Source organism: Periplaneta americana, chromosome 9 (assembly GCF_040183065.1).
Source record: "Periplaneta americana isolate PAMFEO1 chromosome 9, P.americana_PAMFEO1_priV1, whole genome shotgun sequence".
In the NCBI taxonomy this organism is placed as follows: Eukaryota; Metazoa; Arthropoda; class Insecta; order Blattodea; family Blattidae; genus Periplaneta; species Periplaneta americana.
Genome location: NC_091125.1, coordinates 103,904,490 through 103,932,473, shown reverse-complemented (window position 1 = coordinate 103,932,473; position 27,984 = coordinate 103,904,490). Strand labels below are relative to the sequence as shown.

Here is a 27,984-nt window from a genome sequence, read left to right as displayed (position 1 = left end):
TCCGGAGTTTCGCAGGAGGAGGCCGTCCGATTGTCAGTTCATCCAGTTGCTCTCAGCTCCCTCCGTTCGCCATGTCGCCGGTTTTTGTCCTGTTGCTCGTGGTAGCTGGGTCCTGGCCGGCCCGCGCCAACACCACCGCCAGACCTCCCGGCGTGTGCGTCAGGACTGGGTGAGTTCACACAGCCATGCAGACATTTTAAGGAATGCTGTCGTGTTTGTTAAAGGTCCCATTTATCATTTCTTTCATCTGTCAGTCCCTAATGCAACGAATTAACAATGCACCCCGTCTAGTACAGTGTCATTTTTAAACTACGCAACAGTCTGTAAGCAGGCAGCGTAAGGAAACGATCGCTGCTCCGCTCGTGAAACGGGTCTAATAAATTACAATAAAAACACATTTGTACCTACTGTTACGGTATTCAAAAATAAAGTTTGTAAGAATTTTCTTACTGCACAACGCATTCAGATGACAGTTTTAGCTTTATTGTATGAGCTTCGAAATTGTTACCGTTTTGTTTCTCTCCAAAAAATATGTACAATCAGTTATTTACTTAGCTATATATGTATAGCTACTTAATCACTAAATATGCTAGGGAATTACCAATACTAATACAGTATTTTAATTTGTATCTGTTATGATCTTACGTCTATTCTTGTATTTTCCCCTCTTCTTCTTTGTATTTGTATTTTTATTTCTTTTTCTTATTTATTCTTTCTTTGTAGGCTATATACTTGTATTTCTGTTGGTATTGAAGAGAATACCTGTCTGACAGCTTGAATTCCACCAGGTTAAATAAATAAATATTGTATAAATAATTGAATAAATGAACAGGTAATAAACGACTGAATGAATGAATAAATAAATAAATAAATAAATAAATAAATAAATAAATAAATAAATAAATAAATAAATAAATAAATAAATAAATAAATAAATAAATAAAGGAATGAATGGAAAAATAGATAAATGAAATGACATGTAATAAATAAATTGAAGCAGACAGACAGACAAATAAATAAATAAAAAATTAAATAAATAAATAAATAAATAAATAAATAAATAAATAAATAAATAAATAAATAAATAAATAAATAAATAAATAAATAAATAAATAAATAAATAAATAAATAAATAAATAAATAAATAAATAAGTGGTGAGTCAGTCAATGAATTGAAATAGATTGAAATGAAATGAATGAATAAATAATGAAATGAAATGAATAAATAAATAAATAAATAATGAATGAATGAATGAACGATTTATTTAGCTAATTTCGTTTTCTTTATTTATTTCATTCCATTTTTTCTATTTATTTCCTTTAATTTTTTCTTTATTTCATTTCAGTTACTTTATTTGATTCATTTCATTTTAGTTATTTATTTATTTTTATTTGTAAATAATAACGAAATAATTAACTAAATATATAATAAAATAATGTTTGGTTAAATTACATACGATACAGGTTCAAGTGACCAAATGTTGTTTCATTTTAGTGCGATAAACGAATTGCTCTGTTGCTGACAATATTGTTGAGTGCAGTCTTGCTAATATGTTAAGAATTAGAGCAGCGATTGTTTGTCTAATGACACTTTTGTGAAAACTGAAATTGCTCCATCTTGTCATTCAGAACAGGTCTAGTAAATGAAACGAAAAGTGTTGGGTCTATTTTTAGATTAAAACACGAGAACGGTGACGTCGGCTGCTAACATAAGGATATGATATTAATTAAGGGTGAGAGTGTGATAGATCACAGATATGGGCCAATTGTGTTAACTTCAAAATCTATGTGGGCTAGAAATGGCCGAAAAATGCAGCGTTCTCCTACGTGCTATAAATGTACGACACGTACCTCCTACCTTTACTTCCATTGAAATCCCTGGGCCGGGTTTGAATCCGCAAACTTCTGATTCAGCTGTTAGTATGGTATCCGCGATACTACCGAAGACTATTACCAAAGGGGATGTTAGGAAAAATTTCAATCCGTTCCTTTATCTCACTTCATGTGACATCTAAGTACACATACCATGAACATTTTCAACTAATAATAAATAAGTTGGAATATTACATTTTATTTTTGGTGCCCGACACACCTTAGAAGAACTAAAAAGTATTATGACGATATTAATTTTTGTTATAAGCTCCCAAAAACTCTTTTTCATGTAAATTATAATTTCTAAGGGATGTGACATTTGCGCTGAGATGTAGGCAGAGGACATTTACAGCGCCTGTTATGAAGTGGAAAGTACTGTTGTTAATGTATTAATAAAAATCTGACCTTATCTGCGCCGGAGATGTGCGCCTTGGTCAGGCGAGTCCATTTAGTTACGTCAAAGGATGTTTGGGCTAGTTACTCGCTTGCCTTCGGAGCAACCGGATGTCATGCGTGCGGTAGAGCGGTATGTTTCTAGTACAGTTAAGCTGTACTGCATTCCTTTACCGACCGCTCGCCCTTATCTCTACTCCGGAGCTCTCCCCACTACTCCTATTACTTCCCCTCTTTCGCGTCGCTGAGCTGTCAGGACTAAATAATCGGTCTGTAGTTTAAAAATGACAATTTATTGAATAACCGTGTAAGTATGACAACATTCGCCATAAATTATAGATAAGTTTAGTAGTATGCTTAGGCTTCAATTTCTCTAATTATTATAGAGTTTCAGGACAAAATAATTTTCCTAAGTTAATCTCAACTGTCACAAAAAATGGTTCATTATTCATACTACTGTACTGCAGTTTTCTTTGAAGGGCTAAGAGAAAAAGTCTAAAACAGAACAACATTTCTCTTATTCATACATTATATCTAACTGATGAATTGTTTATGCTTGTAAATTAAATTAACCTACTTATTATATATTAATATTGGTTAATTATATATACTTTTGTATATTTTTTTTACTTTTTTGTCATCTCAAAGCGACATGCAGATCCTAGCTCTGTTGAAAACAATAAATGAAATGAAAATGACAGTGAGTTGTAGGACAGACAATAGAATGTCTTAAAACGTTATTAAACCAATATGTCAGAAAGGATACTGCTGGGGGCATTACGGAAGCTGTGGGAGTGAGATTAGCGTGAAAGAAGAAACAACAATTTGAGCGTTCTAAAATTCTGAGAATGTCATGGGTATGAATTTAATGGGGTCAAGAGTACGGAAATTGAGTCGGAAGTCGTAGGTGGAAGTGTGTTTATACTATTAGCCCACAGATGTCAGATATTTCGCGAACTGCATACGCGGTTTCAAACTCTTTCGATGCAAGTCATTTCCCTCTTCATGTGGAATTTCCCTACATTATATGTAAAATTCAATACTATCATTTTGTTAAAAATATTAAGAGTAATTCTAGATTCAAAGTTACTTCATTCATTCATTCATTCATTCATTCATTCATTCATTCATTCATTCATTCATTCATTCATTCATTCATTCATTCATTGTTCTGCCCAAGGGCAGGTCTTTCACTGCAAACCCAGCTTTCTCCAATCTTTCCTATTTTCTACCTTCCTCTTTGTTTCCTCATATGATCCATATACCTTAATGTCGTCTATCATCTGATATCTTCTTCTACCCCGAACTCTTCTCCCGTTCACCATTCCTTCCAGTGCATTCTTCAGTAGACAGTTTCTTCTCAGCCAGTGATCCAACCAATTCCTTTTCCTCTTCCTGATCAGTTTCAACATCATTCTTTCTTCACCAACTCTTTCCAACACAGCTTCATTTCTTATTCTGTATGTCCACTTCACACGTTCCATTCTTCTCCATATCCACATTTCAAATGCTTCTATTCGCCTCTCTTCACTTCGTCGTAATGTCAGTGTTTCTGTCCTATAAAATGCCACACTCCATACAAAGCACCTCACTAGTCTCTTCCTTAGTTCTTTTTCCAGAGATCCGCAGAAGATGCTCCTTTTTCTATTAAAAGCTTCCTTGGCCATTGCTATCCTCCTTTTGACTTCCTGGCAGCAGCTCATGTTACTGCTTATAGTACACCCCAAGTATTTGAAGCTGTCCACTTGCTCTACTGCCTCATTTAAAATTCACAGGTTTATCTTCTGAATTTTTCTTCCTATGACCATGCTCTTTGTCTTATTACTTAATCCTCCTAAATGACTTTTCCCAAAATCTAGATCTAGCTGAATCGCTTTCTCGCACCCGACAGCTGTAGATTTATCCCATTTAATCAAAATTCTTATTTCGTTTTCAAGTTAAAATTTACAAATCCTGTATTATTAAAATCGCGGTGCGGAGGGCGCAGTCGAGGTGTTAAACATAGATTAATTCATTCATGTTTTCTGCCCAAGGACAGGTCTTTCACTGAAAACCCATAATTCTCGAATCGTCCCTCTTTACTGCCTTCCTTTCGTCTTTACATACAATCAATATATCTTAATGTTGACTATCATCTGATATCTTCTTCTGCCCGAACTTTTCTTTCCTTCACCATCTCTTCCAGTGTACCATTCATTAGGCAATTTCTTCTTAACCAGTGATCCAACCATTTCATTTTCTCTTTCTGATTAGTTTTCAGCATTCTTCTTTCTTCACCACTTCGTAGCATAACTTCATTTTTTATTCTGACTGTCCATTTCACACACTCCATTCTTCTTCATATCCATATTTCAAATGCCTCCAATCATTTCTCTTCATTTCGTCGTAATGTCCATGTTTCTGCCCCATACAGTGTCACACTCCACACAAAGAACTTCTCTTCTGTCTTCCTTCGTTCTTTTTCCAGAGATCCGATTTACTGTTCCGTAATTAGCTTTTTTTTTGTTAAAGTTCTAAATGTGCCCCTTAGATGTATTTAAGTTTTAGTAGATTAGTTATTTAAACTAACTGTATCGGCGGGAGGAAACTTAAGTTTCATTTGACGTGATAAACTAATTGATTACCGGTTTTATGTTTATTTATACTTGAATGTCAATTAAATCATTAAATTTTGCGGTTAACTAGCATCGACAAATTTACACCTTACATTTTCCAGCCACTATTTTATAAATTTCTGAATAAATGTCATATTACGTTTCCCCTTGATTTAAGGATACCATAATCACAAGACAGGCCGTACAATAGCGAATAATAATCTCCAAAAGGCAGACGACTGAAGTCTATCCAACGAAAGAACACAGTGATGTAAAGATATGTTCTTGAAATCTCAGAATTGGCTGTGACTTTTTTTGTTGCCATGTGAATAGATCTATTGAAGTTCTACAGTGTACATCACTATTCACACTGTTCTTTCCCTGGACAGACTATAGGGCCTACCGGGCTTTCATTTCAAAACTTCCCAGTCCAAATAACTATTTATTTAATTAAAAAAACACGTGAGTTTAGATATTGAGGAAGAAGTCTAAAACCAGAGTTAATTGCATTTTAGGTTTCCTCTTTTCACCTCTAGCCTCCTTCGAAATGCCAAATGTCAGTCCTATATTATGATACTTAAATTTGAAAGAATATTCAATTGTTTATACATCTAATTCATTTATCACATCTTTGGTTTACTATCGTCGCCTGGCAACCTTTATTGTTGTTATTGTCACTTGGTTTTAGGATGAAAATGCAGTTTATTTTGGATAATTTTCTAAATTTAATTAATTAAATTTACTAAATTAAATGTTGTAAAATCCATTTCGTCCTTAAAAAGTATTAAAAAATTAAATTTGGTCGTAATAATAACATGGATAATATTTATTTCTTGTTTTTAATACACAACTGCCACAGTCTAGTATATAGTCACGAAGCTCAGGACGTAAGGAATATGCATCCATAGATAGTTGCTAACCACTAGGATCGCTACTATCGCCTCATCACAGACAATGCGAAATAGTACCGCCACAGTCTATTGTTCCTAGTACCCTCACAACTCAAGCTTCGTGACTATATATAATAAATTATGCTATTGCATTCATTTGTCGACAAAACAAAAGAACAATCCAATGTCAGCAACAGACATGGCCTACATAATTTAGGTCTTGAGGATTAAACTCGTTCCGTGATGATGACTTCATGGATATAAAGAAATAGGTGCCGGGAGCTCCCATTCAAAATGGAACACAGGGTATATCTTAACCATGGAACCTCTTTAATCTGGTTATTTAACCCCCTAGATGACTTTTCCAAAAGCTAAATCACTTTCTCGCTTCCGAAAATTATAAATTAACTCTGTTTCATCAAAATTTTTAAGCCTGTTTTCAAGAATAAATTTACATATATACAAATACAGTAGCACAGTATATAAAAATTGCGTGTTTAATAATATAGACTAATTCCATTCGCAAGGAAGTAGGCTAAATTGAGATATACCTATTTCACTTTAAGCAAATTAAAACTGCCGTGACCGAAACATACGTTATTAAAATATAGTTATTATATGCAATGCTGAATGTGCGAATATAATACTTATCTACCATTTTCCCACGTGTTTGAACCGAACCACTACTTCCTCATTAATTCCAGCCACAGGAAATAGTACTGATAATTAACAAGGTCCAAGATGTGGCTTGCCAGACTTTTGAATGTGGTTGCTTGACTCTGCAAGTTTCCTCGCATACGCGTGCTTGCTCAAACCGAATGTATGCAGTTAAGTTGTCATAAAAATCTCCAAGTCGTCCACGGTGGTCCAGTGTTTATCGTGCTTGTCACTGAATGAAATTCGTGATATCAAACCTGGCAGAGGACGATATGTTTTAGGACAATAAATGTTCATAGAGTATGTCTGCGGAATAAAATTAAAATTAATTTATCTAATGGCTGGTAAATTGATTATAGAATCGTTAATGTTCAGAGAAAACAACAAATGAACAAACATTAAGAAACAATTTGTAAAAGTAAAATCATGTCCCGTATCATTAATAATTTATGGTAGATGTAGGGCTCCTGGCAAAATTACTGGTCATTTTCTGCCCATAGTTTTATACTTCACGTTCGGATTATGTTGTATCCACTGTGAGACTGCGTAGTGTCCATAGCCAGAATTATTTATTTTGCTAATAATTGTAACATAAAATATAATATAAACCGAAAAACTTTAGCTCGCCCCTGAAAGAGTAGAACTCGTGCTAAGGGACGGATTCCTGAATTGAAATTAAGAAGTGTAATATAATACAATTTGTCTTATGTCTACTACGCAATAAGAATATATAAATTTAAATTTACAATTTTTCAATTTTTATAAAATCCATACGTAACTTTTTTTAATTTAATACTAGAAGTATTAGAATTGACGAGCTTAGGATATTTAAATATACATTTGTTGTATGTTCTTGGGCCTAAATTACTACTATGATTAAGTACTGTAGCAGTGTTGCATTTTGGTTCAAACAATCTGAAATAATTGATACCTTTTGTTTCGTAACTACGAGAATACAATACACAATTATTTCGATTTTCATGTATGAATTTTATTAATACAATATAATTGAAAATCCAATTCGGAGTACAATTTATAGTGAATGTTCTGAAGACTATCGATTCCGAAATTCACATAAGTAGCAATAATAGTCCAATAAAGCCACAAGTTTATGATTTTTATTAAGGACTTTCCTCATTAGAGGATTGGCACGATGTCAAAATATACTCTAACAATTTGATTATATATAAGAAAACATTACACAAGCAATTGGTTGGGTTATTGACTAAGAAGAAACTGCCTACTAATTACTGCACTTGAAGAAATAGTGAACAGGAGAAGAATCTGGGGCAGAAGAAGACATAAGATGATAGACGACATTAATATAAATGGATCATATGATGAGACTAAGAGGAAGGCACAACTATAGTTAAGATGGCGAGCTCTTTATGCTCTAGATCAGGGTTGGGCATAATTATGCACTCTGTGCTTGCACGGTGTACTACGAGAGAAGTGTGCTTCTAGAGTGCACGAAAACTGGTTTATTCAAGTTGCAGTACGTACTGTATGTTTCAAAAGAAAATATTATTCTTTCTACCGAACTAAATAAGAACACAAAGTAATGAAACACTTCCTTAAACACAAAACAAAACATGTCTGTTGCACATTAATTCATATTACTCAATTTCTCAAGATTTGGAGAAACTGTATTAGCACAAGCTATGCGAAGAACTGCCGTTAAAAGCCCATCATTTCTTGTTTGAGATTTATTTTCGAAATAGAAAATAACTGTTCACATCTATAAGTGGAACCAAATAAACACAAAACTTTCTCACACAGCTTATGCAGATTGGGAAAGCGTCCTCTTGGGAATCCGTCATAAAACTGCATAAGATTCGACCTTGAATCATATTTCGCTCTCATCTCTCGATCACATCGCAGATCAATCAATTCACACTATAATGAAGGGGGGACGTTATCAATAATCAGTTGGAATCAGAACATGTAGCAAAAATACGCAAATCCATTTCCAGGCAATCTAAATCGTGGAACCTTGATGTAAATTCCTCTAATAGACCGGATAGAATACATGCGTACATTTCGAAATTTTCATTGTTCAAAATTCTATGCTCTTAGATAAGAATGGGGAATTATATATTTCGCCCTTTTGCATTTGACGTATCCATAACAGCAATTTCTCCTTAAAAGCTGCAATTCTATCTGCAAATTGTGTAGTAAGAATTTCTTTTCCCTGAAGTCCTAAATTCAGCTCATTTAAAAGCTGTAAGATCTGTTATAGCTGCTGGCACACTACAGCGCGCTGCAGCGCTCGCACTTGGAATTCCCCGTGCGCACGGAGGGCAAATGCACTCAAACGCCCATCGCTGATCTAGATTCTTCCATTTTCATGAACATTGTTATGAAAAAAGTGCCGTTGAGAACAAAGAACTTGCATGGCTTTGGAAAGTGTGGCTATAATTGACCCAAGTTGCAGTATTGCATAATAGGGCCAAGCTTAAAATACATTGCCTGCTCTTCTGTTTCAACGAAGGGTACGGTTCCGTCATGTAATATCCTTTCTTTATCATCACTTCCGATAAGAAAATCCGGTTCGGCCTTGTGGAAATGATTCGAATGTGACCGTTAAACCTACGTTTCATGTTCAGGAAGTTTGAGGTTAGGCCTACATCAGGAAGCAGTAGTACAACGTTTAATTCTTAGAAAATCTTTCAGTTTTAGCTTTTCGCACACGACTCCTTGGTAGTTTGTTTATAACCTCAGGTTTCCGATATAGACCGAGTGTGGATGTTGTGTTGGCGGAAATATATTGCGTGACCTTAATTTCAAGATAGAGCAGTAAAAGAATTTGTGTTACTTGTATGTGTATATTCCCTCCAATTATTGGTAAGGCTGTAACAGCTTCCGATGCTATGCACTCTTAACTTCAACAAATCCATCCATCCATCCATCCATCCATCCATCCATCCATCCATCCATCCATCCATCCATCCATCCATCCATCCATCCATCCATCCATCCATCCGTCCGTCCGTCCGTCCATCCATCCATCCGCTCACTCACCTACTCACCTATTCACTTATCTATCTATCCATCCATCCACTCAGCATTCATTCATATATTCATCCACTCCAAGTGCATCTATGGTCCCTTTTTTCCATCCGTTCACACTCACCCACCCACCCACCCAACCACCCACCCAACCACCCACCCGTCTGTTCATCTGGCCGCCCACTCCGTCCACACATCTAGTTCAAAAGTTCATGAAATTTAATGTGCTGATTCAGTTACATTAACTGAACTTTCGAACAAGCTGCAGCGTGTGCACAATGTGTGTGTCAGATTCATCAGCAATGCTCGCAAATTTGACCATATTACATCCTCGTTCAAATATTTATCCTGGCTGCGACTCAATAACCGTAGAACACTTCATTCCCTGCCTCTTCTGTTTAGAGTTCTCCCAGTTTAATTACGGTACTTATCCTCAAATCACAATCTAAACACCAGGTCACAGGAGAGCCGAATCCTAGCAATTCTTGCTCATAGAACATCCTACTATTCATCCTCTCTTACTGTCTCAGTTCCCCGTGAATGGAATTCTCTTCTTCAAAGGATTAGGGGTTGCCAGACAATAGGCTAACTGCTTTCAAGAACAGGCTGAACGATTTCTTACGAACGCAGTCAAATTTAAGTTATAAATTATAATCATGATTGTGTTTAATAATTTCAGTATATTGAGGTATGCCATCATTATTATTATTATTATTATTATTATTATTATTATTATTATTATTATTATTATTGTTATTATTATTAGAATAAATATGGGAAATGCCTGTTATTATTCGATTGAAAACCTTTTGTCAACTAGTCTGCTGTCAAAAAATCTGAAAGTTAGAATTGATAAAACAGTTATATTACCGATTGTTCTGTATGGTTGTGAAACTTCGTCCCTCACTTTGAGAGGGGAACAGAGATTAAGGGTGTTTGAGAATAAGGTTCTTAGGAAAATATCTGGGGCTAAGGGGGATGAAGTTACAGAATAATGGAGAAAGTTACACAACGCAGAACTACACGTATTGTATTCTTCACCTGATATAATTAGGAACATTAAATTCAGACGTTTGATATGGGCAGGACATGTAGCATGTATGGGCGAATTCAGAAGGGTGTTAGTTGGGAGACCAGAGGAAAAATACCTTTGGGGAGGCCGAGACGTAGATGGGTGGATAATATTAAAATGGATTTGAGGGAGGTGGGATATGATGATAGAGACTAGATTAATCTTGCACAGGATAGGGACCGATGCGATGGCGGGCTTATGTGAGGGCGGCAATGAACCTGCGGGTTCGTTAAAAGCCATTGGTAAGTAAATGCAAGTATTATTATTATTATTATTATTATTATTATTATTATTATTATTATTACATAATTATTTTATTGTTGTGTTGGGAAGTTAAAAGGAATTTTTATTGTATTATATTAATTACTATGAATTATGTTTTTTATTGTATTATATTGAATTGTATTAATTACGTTTTGTTTATAGTAATATAGTTTTTTATCATACTGGGTGAGTGGAAGAGAATTCCGAATGGCCTTAATTGCGCCAGTTAAAATAAACCATTATTATTATTATTATTATTATTATTATTATCATTAACATTAACAAACGGCTTTTAGAGAACCCGCCTTCACATAAGCCCTCCATCGGTCTCTATCCTAAGCAAGATTAATCCAATCCCTAGCATCATATCCCACCTTTTTCAAATCTATTTTAATATTATAATGGCAGATTACGGATAGAGGTGACGGCTTCGAGACATGGAGGGTAGGTGCGAATATATTGAATAAGTAGTCGTGGACAGCCAATAAGAGGTGGTCCTCCAGCTTAGGGGTCGGGCGAGGGGCTAACAATCCATCACCGTAAAAAGGGGCTTGTTGCAGAACCTCAACATTAACAATAATAACTGACATAAATAAAACCACCGCAGGAAATGTGTGGTGCACAATTATAGCATCAAGTAACGATGTGCGAGTGTGAAAATGTTTGTAGGTAGGCTACCTGCTTCCTGTGTGCGGCAGAGATGAAGGTCTTGCGGAGGGAGCACTGACCACTTCCGTATTTTTCGTTTCGAAGTCAGTCATTGAACTGATACATGCAGATATACCCACTCACTATGGACGAAAATTTAAGCATCCTTTCTTTTTCTGCGAATATTATAAAAGCAAGAAGAATATCATTTTGGAGCCAATTTTGGAAGACAATGTAAGAATGGAAATTTCAAACTTCACGGAAATAAAACTTTTGCTTGTACATAAATACTTGACAGATGTGTAAGATACACTCTTAGAATAAAAATCCAAATTTTTTCCTCAATGTCTTTCAAATTTTGGTAACATGATTCTTGGGAGCAAACTAAGCGATTTATATAATTCAAACTTGAAAATCGAAGTTTGGAGCACAAAGAATTTTTTTTAATTAACAAAATTTTGGACCGACCTAATTCCACTAGAAATTGACCTAGGGTAAAATTTCTTTCTCCGAAATGTTCCCTTACATATAGAGAATGTCACATACTAAAATTATTTATTTATCGTGAACCATTCAAAAGATACGCCACATTATATAAGCATTTTAGAAAAAAAGTATATGTATATTTGTGGGAAAAATAATTGCAATCAATTTAAAATAATAATTTTAATTTACAATATAACCTCATGTTTAGACTTTAATTTGATACTTCATTGAAGTCTTTTGTCCAATTAGAAGTCTACTTTTTGTCCGCCGGAAGGTTAACAAATGTAGAAAAATGTGAAATAGGAAAAAACAGACAATGAAGATAGCATAAAGTAAAGTATACTGCTCTTATATTATAAATGCCCTGCTCACATATTTATGAAATTATTGAGATAATGGATACAAGTTATATATTTTTGAAAACTAGAAGAAATGAGCTACCAGATGAGGCAAAAATATTATTTACCAAAATTTTTAAGGAATCTGACATTTCTAGAATGGATGTATACCTGTAATAAAATTGTATGTACGAGTACTAAGATATGTATATTCCGACCGCAAATACCTGTAAGTATTTAGCAAGTAAATAAAACAAATTATTCTTTCCCACTTTTACAGATTTAGGACTTCAAGGGCCATATTCATAGACATTCTTAGCCCGGGCTTCCGGTGGATGACCAGCGAAATAACATTTTTCGTATTCATAAACCAGTGTTAGCGATATGATATGATATGAATCCTGTACAAGTAACCAGTCGATAGCCGGGGCTAGTTTAGCACGCTCGTAGCACGGGCTAGCGAACTGTCTATGCATAGCACCCTATATGTTTTAGAAAGAACAATATACACTTGTATAAAAATGTGTTTCCTTTAAAATTCAAAATTGTATATCATATTTTGTAATCAAAATTCAAATCGTAATTAAAATAAACAGTAATATTCTATATTAAACGCATAGTATCTTCGACTCATAGTATTTTGGACTGTTTTATATGGAGTTAGGCTTAAGAATCAATATCATCCTATTTTGATGGTTTTAGCACTGCTGCCATTCCATTGTCCCGTTATTTTTTAGATTTTACATGATAATTTCTCATTTTTATGTAGGGCCTACGTTTAAATATGACGATTTTTTCAGAATTAAGATAATTTGGAAGATATGTGGATAATTATGGTAAAAGCTAGTAGTTCAACTTTCGAATATCTATCAATTTACTAAGAGTTAATACTTACGTTTATCATGCGCTCACGAACTCTGCCGGGCAAGTGCAAAGAAGGTTTGGACAGAATTTTATAGGTGCCGAAGTTCTAGCCGTCCTACAGTTCATGAATAAGCTTGTTGGACAATTTTAGAGACGATTGAGGTAAAAGGACAAAACGTGCTGTTTCACAAATCCCCATAGAAAGAAATGAAGATGTGGCAGGTCTGGTGACCGTATAGGCCATGACTGAGATCCACCTCGTCCAACTCAGTGCACACCGAACATCTAATTTAGTTTCTGGCGAACTGTTAGAGCATAATTGCCGTGACCCCATCTTGTTGAAACCACATTCTTATCCATTTGTTCAGTGACAAATCATACAGGAACTCCATTACAGTTCTGTTCAACAATTACCTATATGTGTGTTGGTTTACATTTCCGTGAAAGAAATCTGGTTCCAAGACTATATCATCTAGTATTCCGTCCACACCTGTGGAGTAACGGTCAGCGCAACGGTCGGGGCAAGTTAACTAGTTGAGTTTTTTTCCCGAGGTTTTCCCTCAACCCAATACGAGCAAATGCTGGGTAACTTTCGGTGCTGGACCCTGGACTCATTTCATCGGCATTATCACCTTCATTTCATTCAGACACTAAATAATCTAGATGTTGATACAGCGTCGTAAAATAACCCAATGAAATAAAATAAATCTAGTATTCCACACCAAACCATAACTTTTGGAGCACTAGTGTTGTTAGCTTCACGCATTCATCTTGGGGTTTCTTTGAACAAGTTTCGTGCATGTTGTGTATGAGCATGCCCATGTAAAAAGATTAAGCATTCATCACTGAAGAGAACATGCTGAAGGAAGAATCGATCAGTACGCAAATACTGTGTGATTCAGATGCAATATGTTTGCGTGTTGAGTGGATCCTCTTCTTGCATTGTGTGTAAATGCTGAAATTTGTATGGGTGAAAACATGCAGATTTCGATATTCTGCGAACAGATTATCTACTGATACCATTTTTTCGAGCCACATAGCGCACCGATCTTTCAGGGCTGTTCATCATTTTCGCAATCACGTCTATTGAATGCTGTCCGTTAGTACCAGATTTGGGACGGAAGGTGAAGAATTGTAGAGGTACAAAAGGGGAATATGTACTGCCAATATAACAGTACAAATGAAAAAGATCACTCAGATTAGGGACATCTTGGAGGGAACACGTCATTATGTTACTTTGTACAATTATTATTTCAGTTTTACAATTAGTAATGTTGCCCATTTGTCAAATAGGCTACTTGTCACACTGTATTTATGACCCATTATCAAAATTCTGCGGCTATTTGCGGATCATGTGAAAGAAGTTGGTGTCGCAGCTGCTCAAAATGACAGTGCTACTAATAAATAAGAAAATAAAAACAGACACATTTTACATTTCTCCTGATACTTCTAGCACATTTAAAGAATTATCCAATATTACCTTATTTAGAGTGAAGAATGCAAATTATAATTTATTTATGAAGATTTGTGTTCGTACATAACCAGTCTGACGAATCTCATTATTGAACTTCAAGGACGACCGCAGGGGGTAGTGCTACCACTGAGATTTTTATATTTTACGAGATTTTTTTTCTTTTTTTCTTTTTCTTTATGAGTTCGATACACATTTTCTGAAACCCTCGGTAAACAATTCAACAAAAGCGAGTGCTTTAAACTATGAATGCGTGCACAGGGTAATTTATATTTCAGAACTGGCTATTTTTTAATTTTCAATTTTCTCTCTCCTCGTCCATCCATTTCCTCTAATTTTCTAACCATCTCGCTACCACTGAGATTGAATCCTGCGGGCGCCCTTGTTGAAGTTACTCATATTTCAGATCCCAAGAGCTCTAGCTATTGTAGCGTCGAGGCTACTGGATGTGTTTGCTTTGCTAGTGCTATTACGGAATAGTGTGGATGAAGAGCACAGCTTGAATGGCAGTTTAGATATTGTTATCAACGTACGCGATATCTCAAATTTTACTGTTACTGAGTGTCCATATGTGAGCAAAATAATACGAAGTTGATACGACCGATGCAATGAAATGAGTTTGTTAACTTTAAAACGGATAGGAATGTCATCGGAGTTGTCTTTTTCTACTTCATCGGTTAGCAGAGATATAGTCCATCGCGCAGAGTAGTGGTCTGCATGTCGGATTCAAATTCTGATTCAGGTTTATCCGAAGTTTTCTCTCAACCCATTGAGAGCAAAGCTTTCGGCGTTCGACCCTGGACTCATTTCGCTAGCATTATCACCTTCACTTCACTCAGATGCTATATAACCATTGCAGGTGATAAAGTGTCGTAAAGTAAACCAGTTAAGAAAACAGAGGCATGGTCCAATACTAAACTGTCCAAAACATTATGTGGTAACGTCCACTTATGTAAAAAGTTCAAGGAGAGAAAATGTCCAGTTACATTATATTTAAAAAATTAAAATGTCCAAATTGGACGAGGGCCAGACTGAAAAAAATCCAACGCTTAATTGAATATAATACAATGCGTAAAAATAAATTATCAGTGAATGTAAAGTATTAGCTGTGTAATTTTAATTGTAGTTGCAGTGGTTTTTGTTTAGAATCACAGATTCATTCTTCTGAGTACACAATTTCAACCATTCTGATTTACTTGAAAATTTGACTACTCCAAAGTCATTGTGTTACGGATTTGGCATTATTTCCCACGAACAAAAATACAGTATTTTTTTATTTCCTCGCTTTGTCTGTCACCTTGGAAACATTCTTGTCTGGATTTTTTTTTGTCGTTAAACATCGGATCCCATTGTAATGCTTCGCACATTTGCCCTTTTTGTCAGTGGGATAGTTTTTATATTAGGCCATTCAGCCTTTAGAAATTTTTGCACGTTGCAAATTTTTGCCTATTGGACATTTAAAGTTGAACCGTCCATACCTGTGAAGTAACGGCTAGCGCGTCTGGCGCGAAACCAGGTGGCCCGGGTTCGATTCCCGGTCGGGACAAGTTACCTGGTTGAGGTTTTTTCCGGGGCTTTCCCTCAACCCGATATGAGCAAATGCTGGGTAACTTTCAGTGCTGGACCCTGGACTCATTTCACCGGCATTATCACCTTCATCTCATTCAGACGCTAAATAACCTAAGATGTTGATAAAGCGTCGAAATAACCTACTGTTTCTAAAGTTGAACTTGATTTATTCCTTAAGTGAAAGTCATTGATATGTTTGTTTTCTGTAACAAAGTGCATCATTTTACGTATAACACGAAGTGTGTTAAACTATTTATGAAGTTTTGAAAGGAGGTTACTTAAAGGTCTACTTTTATTACGTATATGCAATTTTCCAAGATGCATGGTTGTTTACATTGTGCAACTTAACGTTTCTTGAGCAACTCTACATTGCATGCAATTTAAGTTGTACAGTGGACCATTACCTTAAATGTTTTTTTTTTTTTCGTAATTAATTGAAGAATAGTAGCTATGTTGTAAAATTCGTTTAAGTTTGAAAAGAAGACAACGTATCATTGAATTGTAGACTCCTGCAAGCGCTTTGGACAGATGGACAGACAGACAAAAAATAAAATATGTAGAATATTGAAAATAATTTGGTATCATGGGTTATTCTGCTTGCTTTTCTCTCAGAATCATACGTTGATTATATATATATGTGTATATATATATATATATATATATATATATATATATATATATATATATATATATATATATATATATATATATATATGGGTATTGTTGTTAACAGTACAATACATTTCCTATATTACTGCTCATGAGATATTGATTTTATATAGGCCTAAAGTTATATTGAGAATTTTATTAGTTACTTATTTAAGTTATGAGACAGGCTAATTTTCTGCTTGAAATCCGCTCTGAAACCGCATATGTGATTCACTTGTTTGTGAGCACCATTTTATGTATGTCATATAGATAAACGATATCACATCTTGGTTTACCACAGGAAACGGAATATAAGGGAGTGTTTCTATCTCCGCTCACGTGTTTATATAACGGCCACGTGACTTTAGCGGAATAATTTTGCGAATATCATAGGCATGAAATATTTAATTACACCTCTTTCACTAAATTTCAATAATCTCCTAAAACGCTTCTGTTATTTTCATGACGAAATGGTCCTGGTTGATTGATATTCTCATGAATGGGCATTATGGTAACACTGTTGAAATTTCCATGAGTCAGGAATAATAAATGTTAACATAGTTGATCATTCCAAATTGAATGAGAATGAATTACTGGAATTAGTAGCTGCTTAAACTGTTACATGTAAATATAGAATTACGGAAGCATCAAAAGGTTTATTTAATACAATAAATTAAAATCTTGTTCAATACTTCATTAACGTAAGAATTGCAGAAAAATGTTTATAAGTTAATACTATAATATAGAGCTAAATATTTTATTTGTATTTTAAGCAAAATATAATGTTTTCTAAAATTATTATAATTATTAGATTACCGGTAGGCCTACTTGACTAGTTTAAAAAGCTCCAACTTCTCGAAGTCTATAGGCTAACTGGAAATGTTGCTATTTAAGCAGAGATGACTACTAAAACTTTGTATATTCAGCAGTAAAGAGATTTCATAGATCGCATAAATTGCTAAAATTTAACAACAACAACAACAACAACAACAACAACAATAATAATAATAATAATAATAATAATAATAATAATAATAATAATAATAGAAACAAGGACATTACATCGAAGTGAAGAGAAGAGAATAGAAGCATTCGAAATGTGGATATGGAGAAGAATGGAACGTGTGAAGTGGACAGACAAAATAAGAAATGAAGCTGTATTGGAAAGAGTGGGCGAAGAAAGAATGATGCTGAAACTGATCAGGAAGATGAAAAGGGATTGGTTTGATCACTGGCCGAGAAGAAACTGCCTACTGAAGGATGCACTGGAAGGAATGGTGAACGGAAGAAGAGTTCGGCGTAGAAGAAGATATCAGATGATAGATGACATTAAGTTGTATGGATCATATAAGGAAACGAAGAGGAAGGCAGAAAATAGGAAAGATTGGAGAAAGCTGGGTTTGCAGTGAAAGACCTGCCCTTAGGCAGAACACTAAATGAATGAATGAATGAATGATAATAATAATAATAATAATAATAATAATAATAATAATAATAATAATAATAATAATAATGATCATATAGTAATGGTAACAAAGGTTTTCTTATTTTGTTTTTAGTGGATACGGAATATTTTTCCTCCAGTAGGCCTATTTAATCTTCACCTACCTATTTCATGAAATGATTGATTTACATGAATTTTGAAACTATATTTACCAGTGAATGAAGGCTTTTCTTTCTTTCATTTTTTTACTTATCCAGTTTTGTAAATTGAAGAAAACATAAACTCTACTGGAAACTAAGTAAAGAATTGGATATTTCAGTTATATCACAAGAATGACTAATCATAACTTGCCAACGCCTCACAACTTTTCTGTCGACGTTTTTCTTATAACTTGAAAATTGAATCTTTGTCTGCATTTTTTCGCAGGAACTTAGTTCCATTATAGATGAAAACTTAATTTCACACATGGTAAAATTTGTATGGGTATATTTTGAAGGATTTGTACGTTGTTTGTAACTTTTAACAAAATAAATACCATGGAAATAAATTACAATATTAAAGTTTCTGCATTCTATATTTATATTTCTCTCATTTTCAGGTCTAATGGAGAAATTATTGAGGGTTGCTGCAAAGGATATAGAAAGAATCTTGCGGACGAATGTATACCTAAGTGTATTGGAGGCTGCCCACCAAGGCAGTACTGCTCAGCTCCTAATACCTGCTCTTGTGAGAAGGGATATATTAGAAATGGAAGGAACCAGTGCATACCCTTCTGTTCAGGTGACTGTAAAAATGGTCGATGTACAGCCCCTGATACGTGTACTTGTAATGCAGGCTATGTGAATCGTGGAAAGTTGTGTGTACCAGCTTGTGACTGCCAAAATGGCTACTGTAAAGACGATAATAAATGTTTTTGTAATGAGGGATTCATCTTCAGGGAAAATAAAACTAATGAATGTATACCACATTGTTCAAAGGGTTGCATTAACGGTACCTGTTCTGCTCCTAATGTCTGTACATGTACAATAGGTTATGTGCAGGATAAGTTCGATCCCTTTAAATGTGTCCCAGAATGCCCTCTTGGCTGCCAGAATGGCACATGTGTTGCGCCTTTCAAATGCGAGTGTAATGAAGGTTTCATCAAGAACCACAACTTTGAGTGTGTTTCAGGGTGTAAGAAATGTAATAATGGAAAATGTGTTGGACCAGATATGTGTATTTGTGATGAAGGTTATGAAATGAAAAACTCGTCAAATTCTTCTGAATGTTTCCCAGTGTGTGACGAGAACTGCATAAATGGTGAATGCACAGAACCTAATAATTGCACGTGTCACTCGGGGTATATAAAAGACGAATCAAATCCATATCAGTGCATTTCGTCTTTAAGAGAGAAATGTATAAGTGGTGAATACTTGTCAGAAGGAACGTGTACTTGCAACGAAGGATATACCAAAGATGAACTAGATCCAAACGTTTGTGTGCCAGAATGTTCTGAGGAATGCATTAATGGCAATTGCACTGCACCAAATGTATGCACTTGCGATGACGGTTACAAAAAAGACCTAAATCACTCTAATCGTTGCGTACCAGTTTGTATAGAGAGCTGTATCAATGGACATTGTATTGAACCTGATGTCTGTAGCTGCTATCCAGGCTATACTATAAAAAATAATGTAGATTCTTTTAAATGTTCTCCAGTCTGTAACGACCTGTGCATCAACTCTGATTGTACGGCTCCAAACACTTGCACTTGCCATGAAGGTTATAAAAAACTTAAACTTAACGACACAGAATGTGTACCAGTGTGTAATGTAACATGTGTGAATGGTGATTGTACATCACCCAATGTTTGCACATGTCATCGAGGATACAGTGCTACTGAAAAGTCAAATATATGCCTTCCAAATTGCAGCAGATCTTGTATAAATGGATTCTGCAAAGCACCAGACATCTGTTCTTGTTATGATGGCTATACCAAAAACGATACCGATTTCAGAAGATGTGAACCAATTTGTAACAAAACGTGTGTCAATGGATTTTGTGCTGCACCTAATTCTTGCAGATGTTACAAGGGATATAAACAAAGTTCTCGTCCTAATGTTTGTGTTCCACATTGCTCCAATGACTGTGTCAATGGAGTATGTTCACAACCGAACACTTGCACTTGTTTTGAAGGTTATTTTGTTGACCCGAAGCTCAACAATACGTGTGTTCCAAAGTGTCCAGATGGTTGTATCAATGGGAACTGTACTAATAATAGAACTTGTGAATGCCATGAAGGATGGGTTGGCAGAGACTGCAGTTTGCAGTTGGATTATTTTGATGAACCTGATATAAACAGTATAAGGTAAGATTCTTTCTGTTTGTTAGAACATTTTTTTAGATTGGTGTAAACATTTAAATTGTCAGAGAGTCAAAGTCACTTGTATGTCGCAAGTTTTCACGCTATTCAATAGATCATTTAATAAGTTTCATATTATAACTTGCTTAGAATGACTCTAACTCTTCTCAAATCCTCTTACTGTAGTAATATAAACGATTTCATTCTGAATTTTACTTCAATTAAGTTTGCAGAATGAAATATAGCTAGAGACGAGAAATGATTCCTAAGCACTTCTGCCTTATTAGATCCATTGTGTTTACACTTTTTCATACAAATAAATACCACTGAAATTTAAATATTTTGAAAATCTTCTCTCAGATTATTTGGTATATTTTGGGTCTTAATTAATTATTACACTGGTCTAAGATATTATGCTTTGGACTAGCGATACCAAATAAGTGCTGGCTCTAGTACTCCTGTAAGAAGAAATTGCCTCATGAAATTTCGGCCTTTGTACGGGAATGGTTTAGTACACCAGCTATAACGGGGCTAGAGGAATACTGACCACACGTTACCCACGTGTCGGTTGGACGATCTTCACCTCTGCTGAGGCTTAAGGCCAGCATGGAGTGATGCTTCTTGGGCTGTCTCGGTACATATTTAATTTTGACCACATACAAAACAGTGTATTGTGTAATTCTTCAGTGTCTTCTTCAAGCCCACAAAATAAAACATACTTTTCATTACTAAGTTAAAGAAATACATTATTACCTTCGATAATTGCCTCCAACACACTCTGAATGTCCTCATAATCTTAAGAATTGTAAAAGACTAATGGTCACAATTTGAAACGAACTAAATCAAATACGAATTCCTTTTCAGAGCGGAAGCAGGTTACTGGCTGTCAGAGAAGACTCCACTAGTGTGGGTTGGTGTTGTAATTCTTCTGTCTGTATCCATGATATTAATTCCTGGACTATCACGATTTGCATCGAATTGTCAAAAGAGAAAGGAAGACAAAGGTTCAAGTGAAGTAGTATACGTTCGAAATCCTGGTGAGTATCAGTGAAAAATCATCAGTTACTTTTGCTCTAACTTTGAGTCAGTTTGCGAGTGCAATTCGAATGAGTGTTTAATTTTAAATTGTAAGTTATATATTTAATTATATATATTTTTCTGGCATATTTGGAACACACTCATTCCATTCTGGGACATTCTTCAACAACATTCCCTTTTGCATTTTCTAACAAAACGGGACTAATAGACATCCCAACAAGAACTGTCGGGACACCGGGAGGGAAGAAGGTCTAAAACCATCTGGTCATGTGAAGCATATTAAGTGAAACACAAGAAAAGTGCACATTGATTCTGAGTGATTATTTTATAACATGAGTCGTTGATGCGCTTGACATTCCACACTTCCTGTTAATACGGTGATGTAATCCAAGCGCGTTACTTACGCATGCAATAAGAGCAGCGCTATTCCGCTCAGGTTGGGAATGGATAGAGTAAATGTAAAAGCTTAAGGAAAAACTAACTTTTTTTAATTTGATAAACATTATTTGAAAATAAATGGCATTATTAATAAATACGGGAGTATAAAGACAGAAATAGTTAATTTAATGTAGGCCCTGTTTCTTCAACCTTTGTTAAAATGATCTAACATAGCGTGAATTAACTGTAAATTAAAAGTATAAATTGCTGTTAAAAATACTGCGTTTCTTCAACTTTATATTTCACATTTTAACACTCTGTTTCTTAACGCTCTGTTAGGACCAGAGATTCTAGAGTTTAACCATAATCTATAACCAAGTACAGGCTCAATTCTGTTTTCTGAACGCTGACAGTTGCGATTCTCGCTTATTTCCGTTGTTTGATTCAGATAGGAATAGAAGTCTTTCTGTTATCTCAGGTTTGATTTATGCTTCTTTCTGTGGTCTATATCACAGCAGCGTGGAGCGGCGTATTGGTATTGCTGTTGTGAAATGGAAAATATTGGAACAAAAAGAAATCGTGGGACTAATTCATCTTCGTTCGAGAGAAGCCTTCCGCTGGAGATAATTTTGTACTATAAATTAATTATTGAAAATAAACAAACAAACGAATCTACGTTGAAACCGAAAAGTGAGGTTTGGCAGAAAATAGCCTCTACCTTTGTATGAACTTCTGTTCTGTCAAATCACAGAAATCATCCGCTCTGTTTATGTATTCACGGATATCATTTTCTAAATAATCAAGATATAAAAGTTCAGCATCTAACGCACCAGCCATATTGAATACTTCTGTGCTAACAGAGAGTTAAATGATTTAACTGCATGAAATTGGGCATTAAATTAACATGGGTTTTAACAGCCTGTTTCAGAGCGTCTGGTTGCGAAACCAGGTGGCCCGGGTTCGATTCCCGGTCGAGGAAAGTTACCTGGTTGAGGTTTTTTCCGGGGTTTTCCCTCAACCCAATATGAGCAAATGCTGGGTAACTTTCGGTGCTGGACCCCGGACTCATTTCACCGGCATTATGACCTTCATCTCATTCAGACGCTAAATAACCTAAGATGTTGATAAAACGTCGTAAAATAACCTACTAAAACAGCCTGTTAGTACTAACGGTAATTGAAGAAATGCTTCAACTGTTAAATTTACAGTTAAAATGGAATAACACACTGTTATAATTTAACAAAGGTTGAAGAAACCGGGCCATGGTCTATTAAAATTTTGAAATACTTAACTGTGGTATTAATTTCCAAATAAATCTATTTCTCTGCAATTGTATATCATTATTAATAAACTATTTCAAACAACTCATTGGAGTCATATTGATGTGCGAATCGTTTTGGCTATCAATTACATTATTATTTCGAAACTAGGCCTCGTGGAATGAGGAAACAATATTAAGTAGTTAACGAGAATGCTCGCCTTGTTAAATTTAAATGCTGGGAGTATAAAAACAGAAATGAAAAGAAATATCAAAATTTTATTTTAAATCTTAAACATCCTCTCAATTCCAGCCATGCTCACAAGAACAGTCACAAACATAATAAATGTTTCACGTAATTGTAGGGATTCAATTAATCCCTTGGGACTTTTATTTTATTCTCAAATATTTCATAAACATAGCAATACGTATTTCTGTCCTAACTGCTATAGTTAAGCACGATGGTTTATAATACGACGATTTTCTCTTGTACATATTTTATTCGACAACATTTTTCACTGCAGACTTAGCTTCTTTAAATATGAGTTTATAATTCAGTTTTAATGTCTGTATTTTCAGAAATGGAAGATTTAAATACGGACGCCCTAACCCTGGGACGATATCGTGATGACTCTTACTATTGAAGATTTGGATACAACCAACCGTATTCTGTTGTCTGTCACCAAAATTATAGTAAACTGATTGAGAAATCGTTATTTTAATTGATTTCTACGTATTATTCAGGTGACAAAACATCTCACCATTGTTATGAAGACGTTCATAAGTTAGTAACGGCAGCCAACTCAGTGCAGCCTTAAAAAAGGAGAATATTGTGATATAATATGACTCATAGTGTTGGTAGAATAACTCAAGATGTATGGTTACATCCAACCAGAGACTCTGAATTTAATGTGAGCACAATTTGTGCCTAAATTCAAGATTAAAATAATGTACATATTGTATTATATTTATTTAATTATTAATTAATTTCATAACGGGCGTAATTCTGGGTCTTTGTCTAAGTTGCTTTTCTTATTGAAATAGAAATTTGATAAAATTACTTAAGGGGAATGACTTCAGATTTTCCAGAACTTCTACATAGTGACGTAGGTATTCCGTATCAGTAGTAAAAGCTAGCACCTTGATCTCTTAATTTTTTCTTATGTATCATTGTTGTTTATTTGGTTTTTAATATGTAATTAATTAAAAAATAATATTTGTCTCTTATGAACGCATTGCAATACATTATTAATTTTTAGTCATTGGTTATCTGATACATTTAATAAACCAGCTCATATACCAACATCACTATAACTTAGTTTTAAGAAATAATCCAACTTACGTACTTTTAGTGACAAAAATGTTATCAAAGCATTTAGCAACGGAAATAGCCAACACATTTCAAACATTTTATTTTAACTTGAATACGTCTTTGTTCGGGGTACAAAGGACAAAAATGTTTTATATATTTAGCGTAACAGGAAGTTCAAAGAGCCTGCGCTAGATGCAGCACATGCCAATGTGTACGCGTGCTGCTACCTGTCGTGTTGTTACGTAATGGAGTATTTGCAATTGAATAAGGGACAAGAGTTATCTAATAAATAACTAACTAACGATATGTGCATTAACTGGATACTGTCAAGGAAATTATTCATGACTGAAAGAGTCCATGTAATAGAAGGGAATAGTTTATTATTTAGTTACAGAAAATAATTTAAAGTAAAACATTATGCAATAAAAAGCCTATCCATAATTATGATAAAAAGCAATAAAATACAAAACAATAGAACAAAGACGTATTCACGCAATCGTCGCGAGTTTGTGAATGCTCTGTTACTTTTTTTAAGTTATGAATAATTAAATTAATTAGCACACGTTTTACTTATTTGTAATTGTTCTCTTTACTATGGATATAGAAAACATACGTTCTTATTATATGAAGTGATTTTGTTTAGATTTATTTTTGTAACGAAATGCTATGAATTATACTTAAAATGTAACACATAAATTAGCTGTATGAAACAGCTAAAGAGCTTATTACAAATTAAAAAATACTTCCTAAGACATAAAAGATATTACAAGGAAATACAAGAGATTTAAATGGAAGCTTACATAATTTCTTATTTAAGAGCCCGAAATAGGCTTTCATAAAACAAGAATGCGGCCATTCAAATCAGCACTGACTAAATTTATACAGAACGAATATACTTAATATTACAGAGTTGTTATCGGTTTGGTTTACCAATGTACCGACGCGCGAGTCCTCGGCGAGGACTGCGTTTGTGGCCGCCTACGTAGTCCAAAAACTAATTCCAATAATTCACTTGCAAATGTGGATCACTTTCTTTTAGAGCATGCACTGGGGTATAATTAGTGATAAGGTTTAATATGTATTAAACATGTTGCGTTTCTAACAGGTGGTACAGACACGACAGTCTGCTGAGCTAACTTTTGTTAGTGATTTCTGTGTCGAACGTTCGAGAATGGCGTCAGTGTTACTTAATCTAGACTTTGTCAAAACTGTTCTGTTTCTAGCTAATTTTTTGTTTAACGCCGACCTCGTATTCACAAATTTATCCACTAACTTATGGAGTATTCGGAAATTTTGCAATAAATTCCTTATAGACACGACGGGCTGATTCATACTTAGCCTATAATATTTTTTGCACACAAACAGTCTTCCTTCTGTAGTCAAATAGCGAGTTACTCTATGCGATATCTCACACGAAACTGTACTCAAAACAATCGCAAAGTTACACAAAACGCATACGCGCTTCAAACATGAAGAGGAATCTAAGAGTAGAATGGGAGGCAGACGGTAGACTAGCGCCAGCCGTTCCATATGCCGTAGGTCGGTAAACCAAATCAGTAACAACTTCATATTTGATAAACAAACTCCAATGAATGAAAATTAATAAAAGAATGAGAAAATGTAGGCCTACTAAAGCGATAATTGAATGCTGCCATATAATAATCAGATACGAATATAAATGCAAATTGGAATGACTACACAGTATTTAATGAAATTTGAATATTACTCAAATTAATTTATGTTGGAAATAGTATTATACGTGTGTGTGATGAATATGTTTGAAAGACTGATAAAACATGCCAGTTATGGAAGGATAATTGAGTGTTTTTCCAAAACTCAACATCTATAAAACAAAAATTCTTAGAAAACACATTTTATTGGTTTCCATCTTTGTTATATATGTTTAACAATAAATAAATATATATATATATATATATATTATATATACGAATACGTACGAATACTTAGAGTATTCTAAGTTACAATGTGATGGTAATATTTAATGCCTCTTAAAATGTTAGAAAATGTGTTACAGTTAGTTTTTAACAAATCTGAACATCTACAAAGTAAAACATGAACCATAATGACGATTAATCTAATTGTATTTAAAGCTATGCATCCTTTAGGAAAAACAAGATAGGCCTTCGATAATATGAATTCTTCAGATATTCTGCTGTGTTATTTTCTTGGTTTGATTCTAAGCAACCTTGAATTATCTATGAATTACCTATTGTTTATTCAGAGGAGGTGTAAAAATAACATAAACTTAATAATGTTAGCTCTTTTATCGTGAAAACATGTTTTTTTTAGGATTCATAGTAACGGATTTGGCCATTTCTTTAAATTTACGTAAACAATCTTTTAACAGATGACAGTAGTTACTTAACCTTGCAAACATCACCCCATATCCCATTCTTTAGAAATTAAAACTAACTTCTATAATGTCAAATAGAAACGTTCTTATTTAGCGTCTTGTTTTAACTTATTTTAAAATCGTATATTTACCCAGAATATGCACCGCCGATTGATTCGATACAGTAGCTCATGATAATGAGATGACACTGTGATTACTTCGGTTTTTCTCTTCTCATTGGATTCAAGTACCGTGTTAGATGACAATAAAATGTCCTCTCATAGAATAGTAATACTTCATTATAGTGAACACTTTGGATGACTTTACAAAATTGCAGAATAATACTAATCCTTACTGAATTATTTTGGGACGTAAATGTTTCAGAAGAAACTTTCAACTTTATGCATTTTAATTGGAGCGTTTTCAATGGGAAACGTTTGTGCGTTTCACATTAGAGAATTGGTTTATTTTACGACGCTTTATCAACTGCGTTGGTTACCTAGTGCCTGAGTGAAATGAAGGTCCAACGCCGAAAGTTACCCAGCATTTGCTCTTAATGGGTTGAGGGAAAATTCGGAAAAAATCTGAACCAGGCAACTTGTTCCAACCAGAATTTGAATCCGTGCCCCCTCGTTTCACGGTATGTCATGGTAACCGTTACTCCACAGCGGTGGACTTTATTCTCTTAAGAAGCTATACATATTTTGAAAATAAAACATTTAAGGAGGCCATTTTTCCTACGATCTTCAGAGAATCTCTCATAATTTATTTCTTATTACTCACATTTAGTTTAGAATTAAGATGGTAAATAAAATCTAAAACATTTATGAGGGGCATAATGATCTTTCTACAATGGTATTTCATGAAGGTTCTTTTTATTGCCCTCGTCATTATTTTACTCTTTTCATGTACCGGCATCCCATCTCGATTTTATTTTACTAAAAAAAGTCTATCACTTTTCTATTCCTCTGCAAGAAAACGGAGGTGTTGAGTTTTGAAAAGACTTACAGTCATATGATATTGAGTTTTGCAAAAACCCTTGGTATTATATACTTTATTACTGGGTTAAATATTGACATAAGATA

General features: G+C 34.5%; 1 protein-coding gene across 1 annotated transcript; it reads left to right on the top strand.

Annotated features, from left to right (window-relative positions):
• The first annotated feature begins 12 nt into the window (after window positions 1–12).
• Window positions 13–27,945, top strand: LOC138706333 (tenascin-like). The gene is made up of 4 exons (XM_069835470.1): window positions 13–169; window positions 18,818–20,566; window positions 21,425–21,597; window positions 23,814–27,945. Exons 1-4 carry the CDS (start codon window positions 72–74, stop codon window positions 23,876–23,878), a joined length of 2,085 nt encoding a protein of 694 aa, XP_069691571.1. The 5' UTR covers window positions 13–71; the 3' UTR covers window positions 23,879–27,945.
• The last annotated feature ends 39 nt before the right edge of the window (window positions 27,946–27,984 follow it).

Bases quoted from the DNA above. Each gene is read 5' to 3' on its own strand.
- LOC138706333 (XM_069835470.1), top strand. From the start codon at position 72: ATGTCGCCGGTTTTTGTCCTGTTGCTCGTGGTAGCTGGGTCCTGGCCG. The intron at 170-18,817 runs GTGAGTTCACAC...TCTCATTTTCAG, and splicing joins GGCGTGTGCGTCAGGACTGG to GTCTAATGGAGAAATTATTG. The intron at 21,598-23,813 runs GTGAGTATCAGT...CTGTATTTTCAG, and splicing joins AGTATACGTTCGAAATCCTG to AAATGGAAGATTTAAATACG.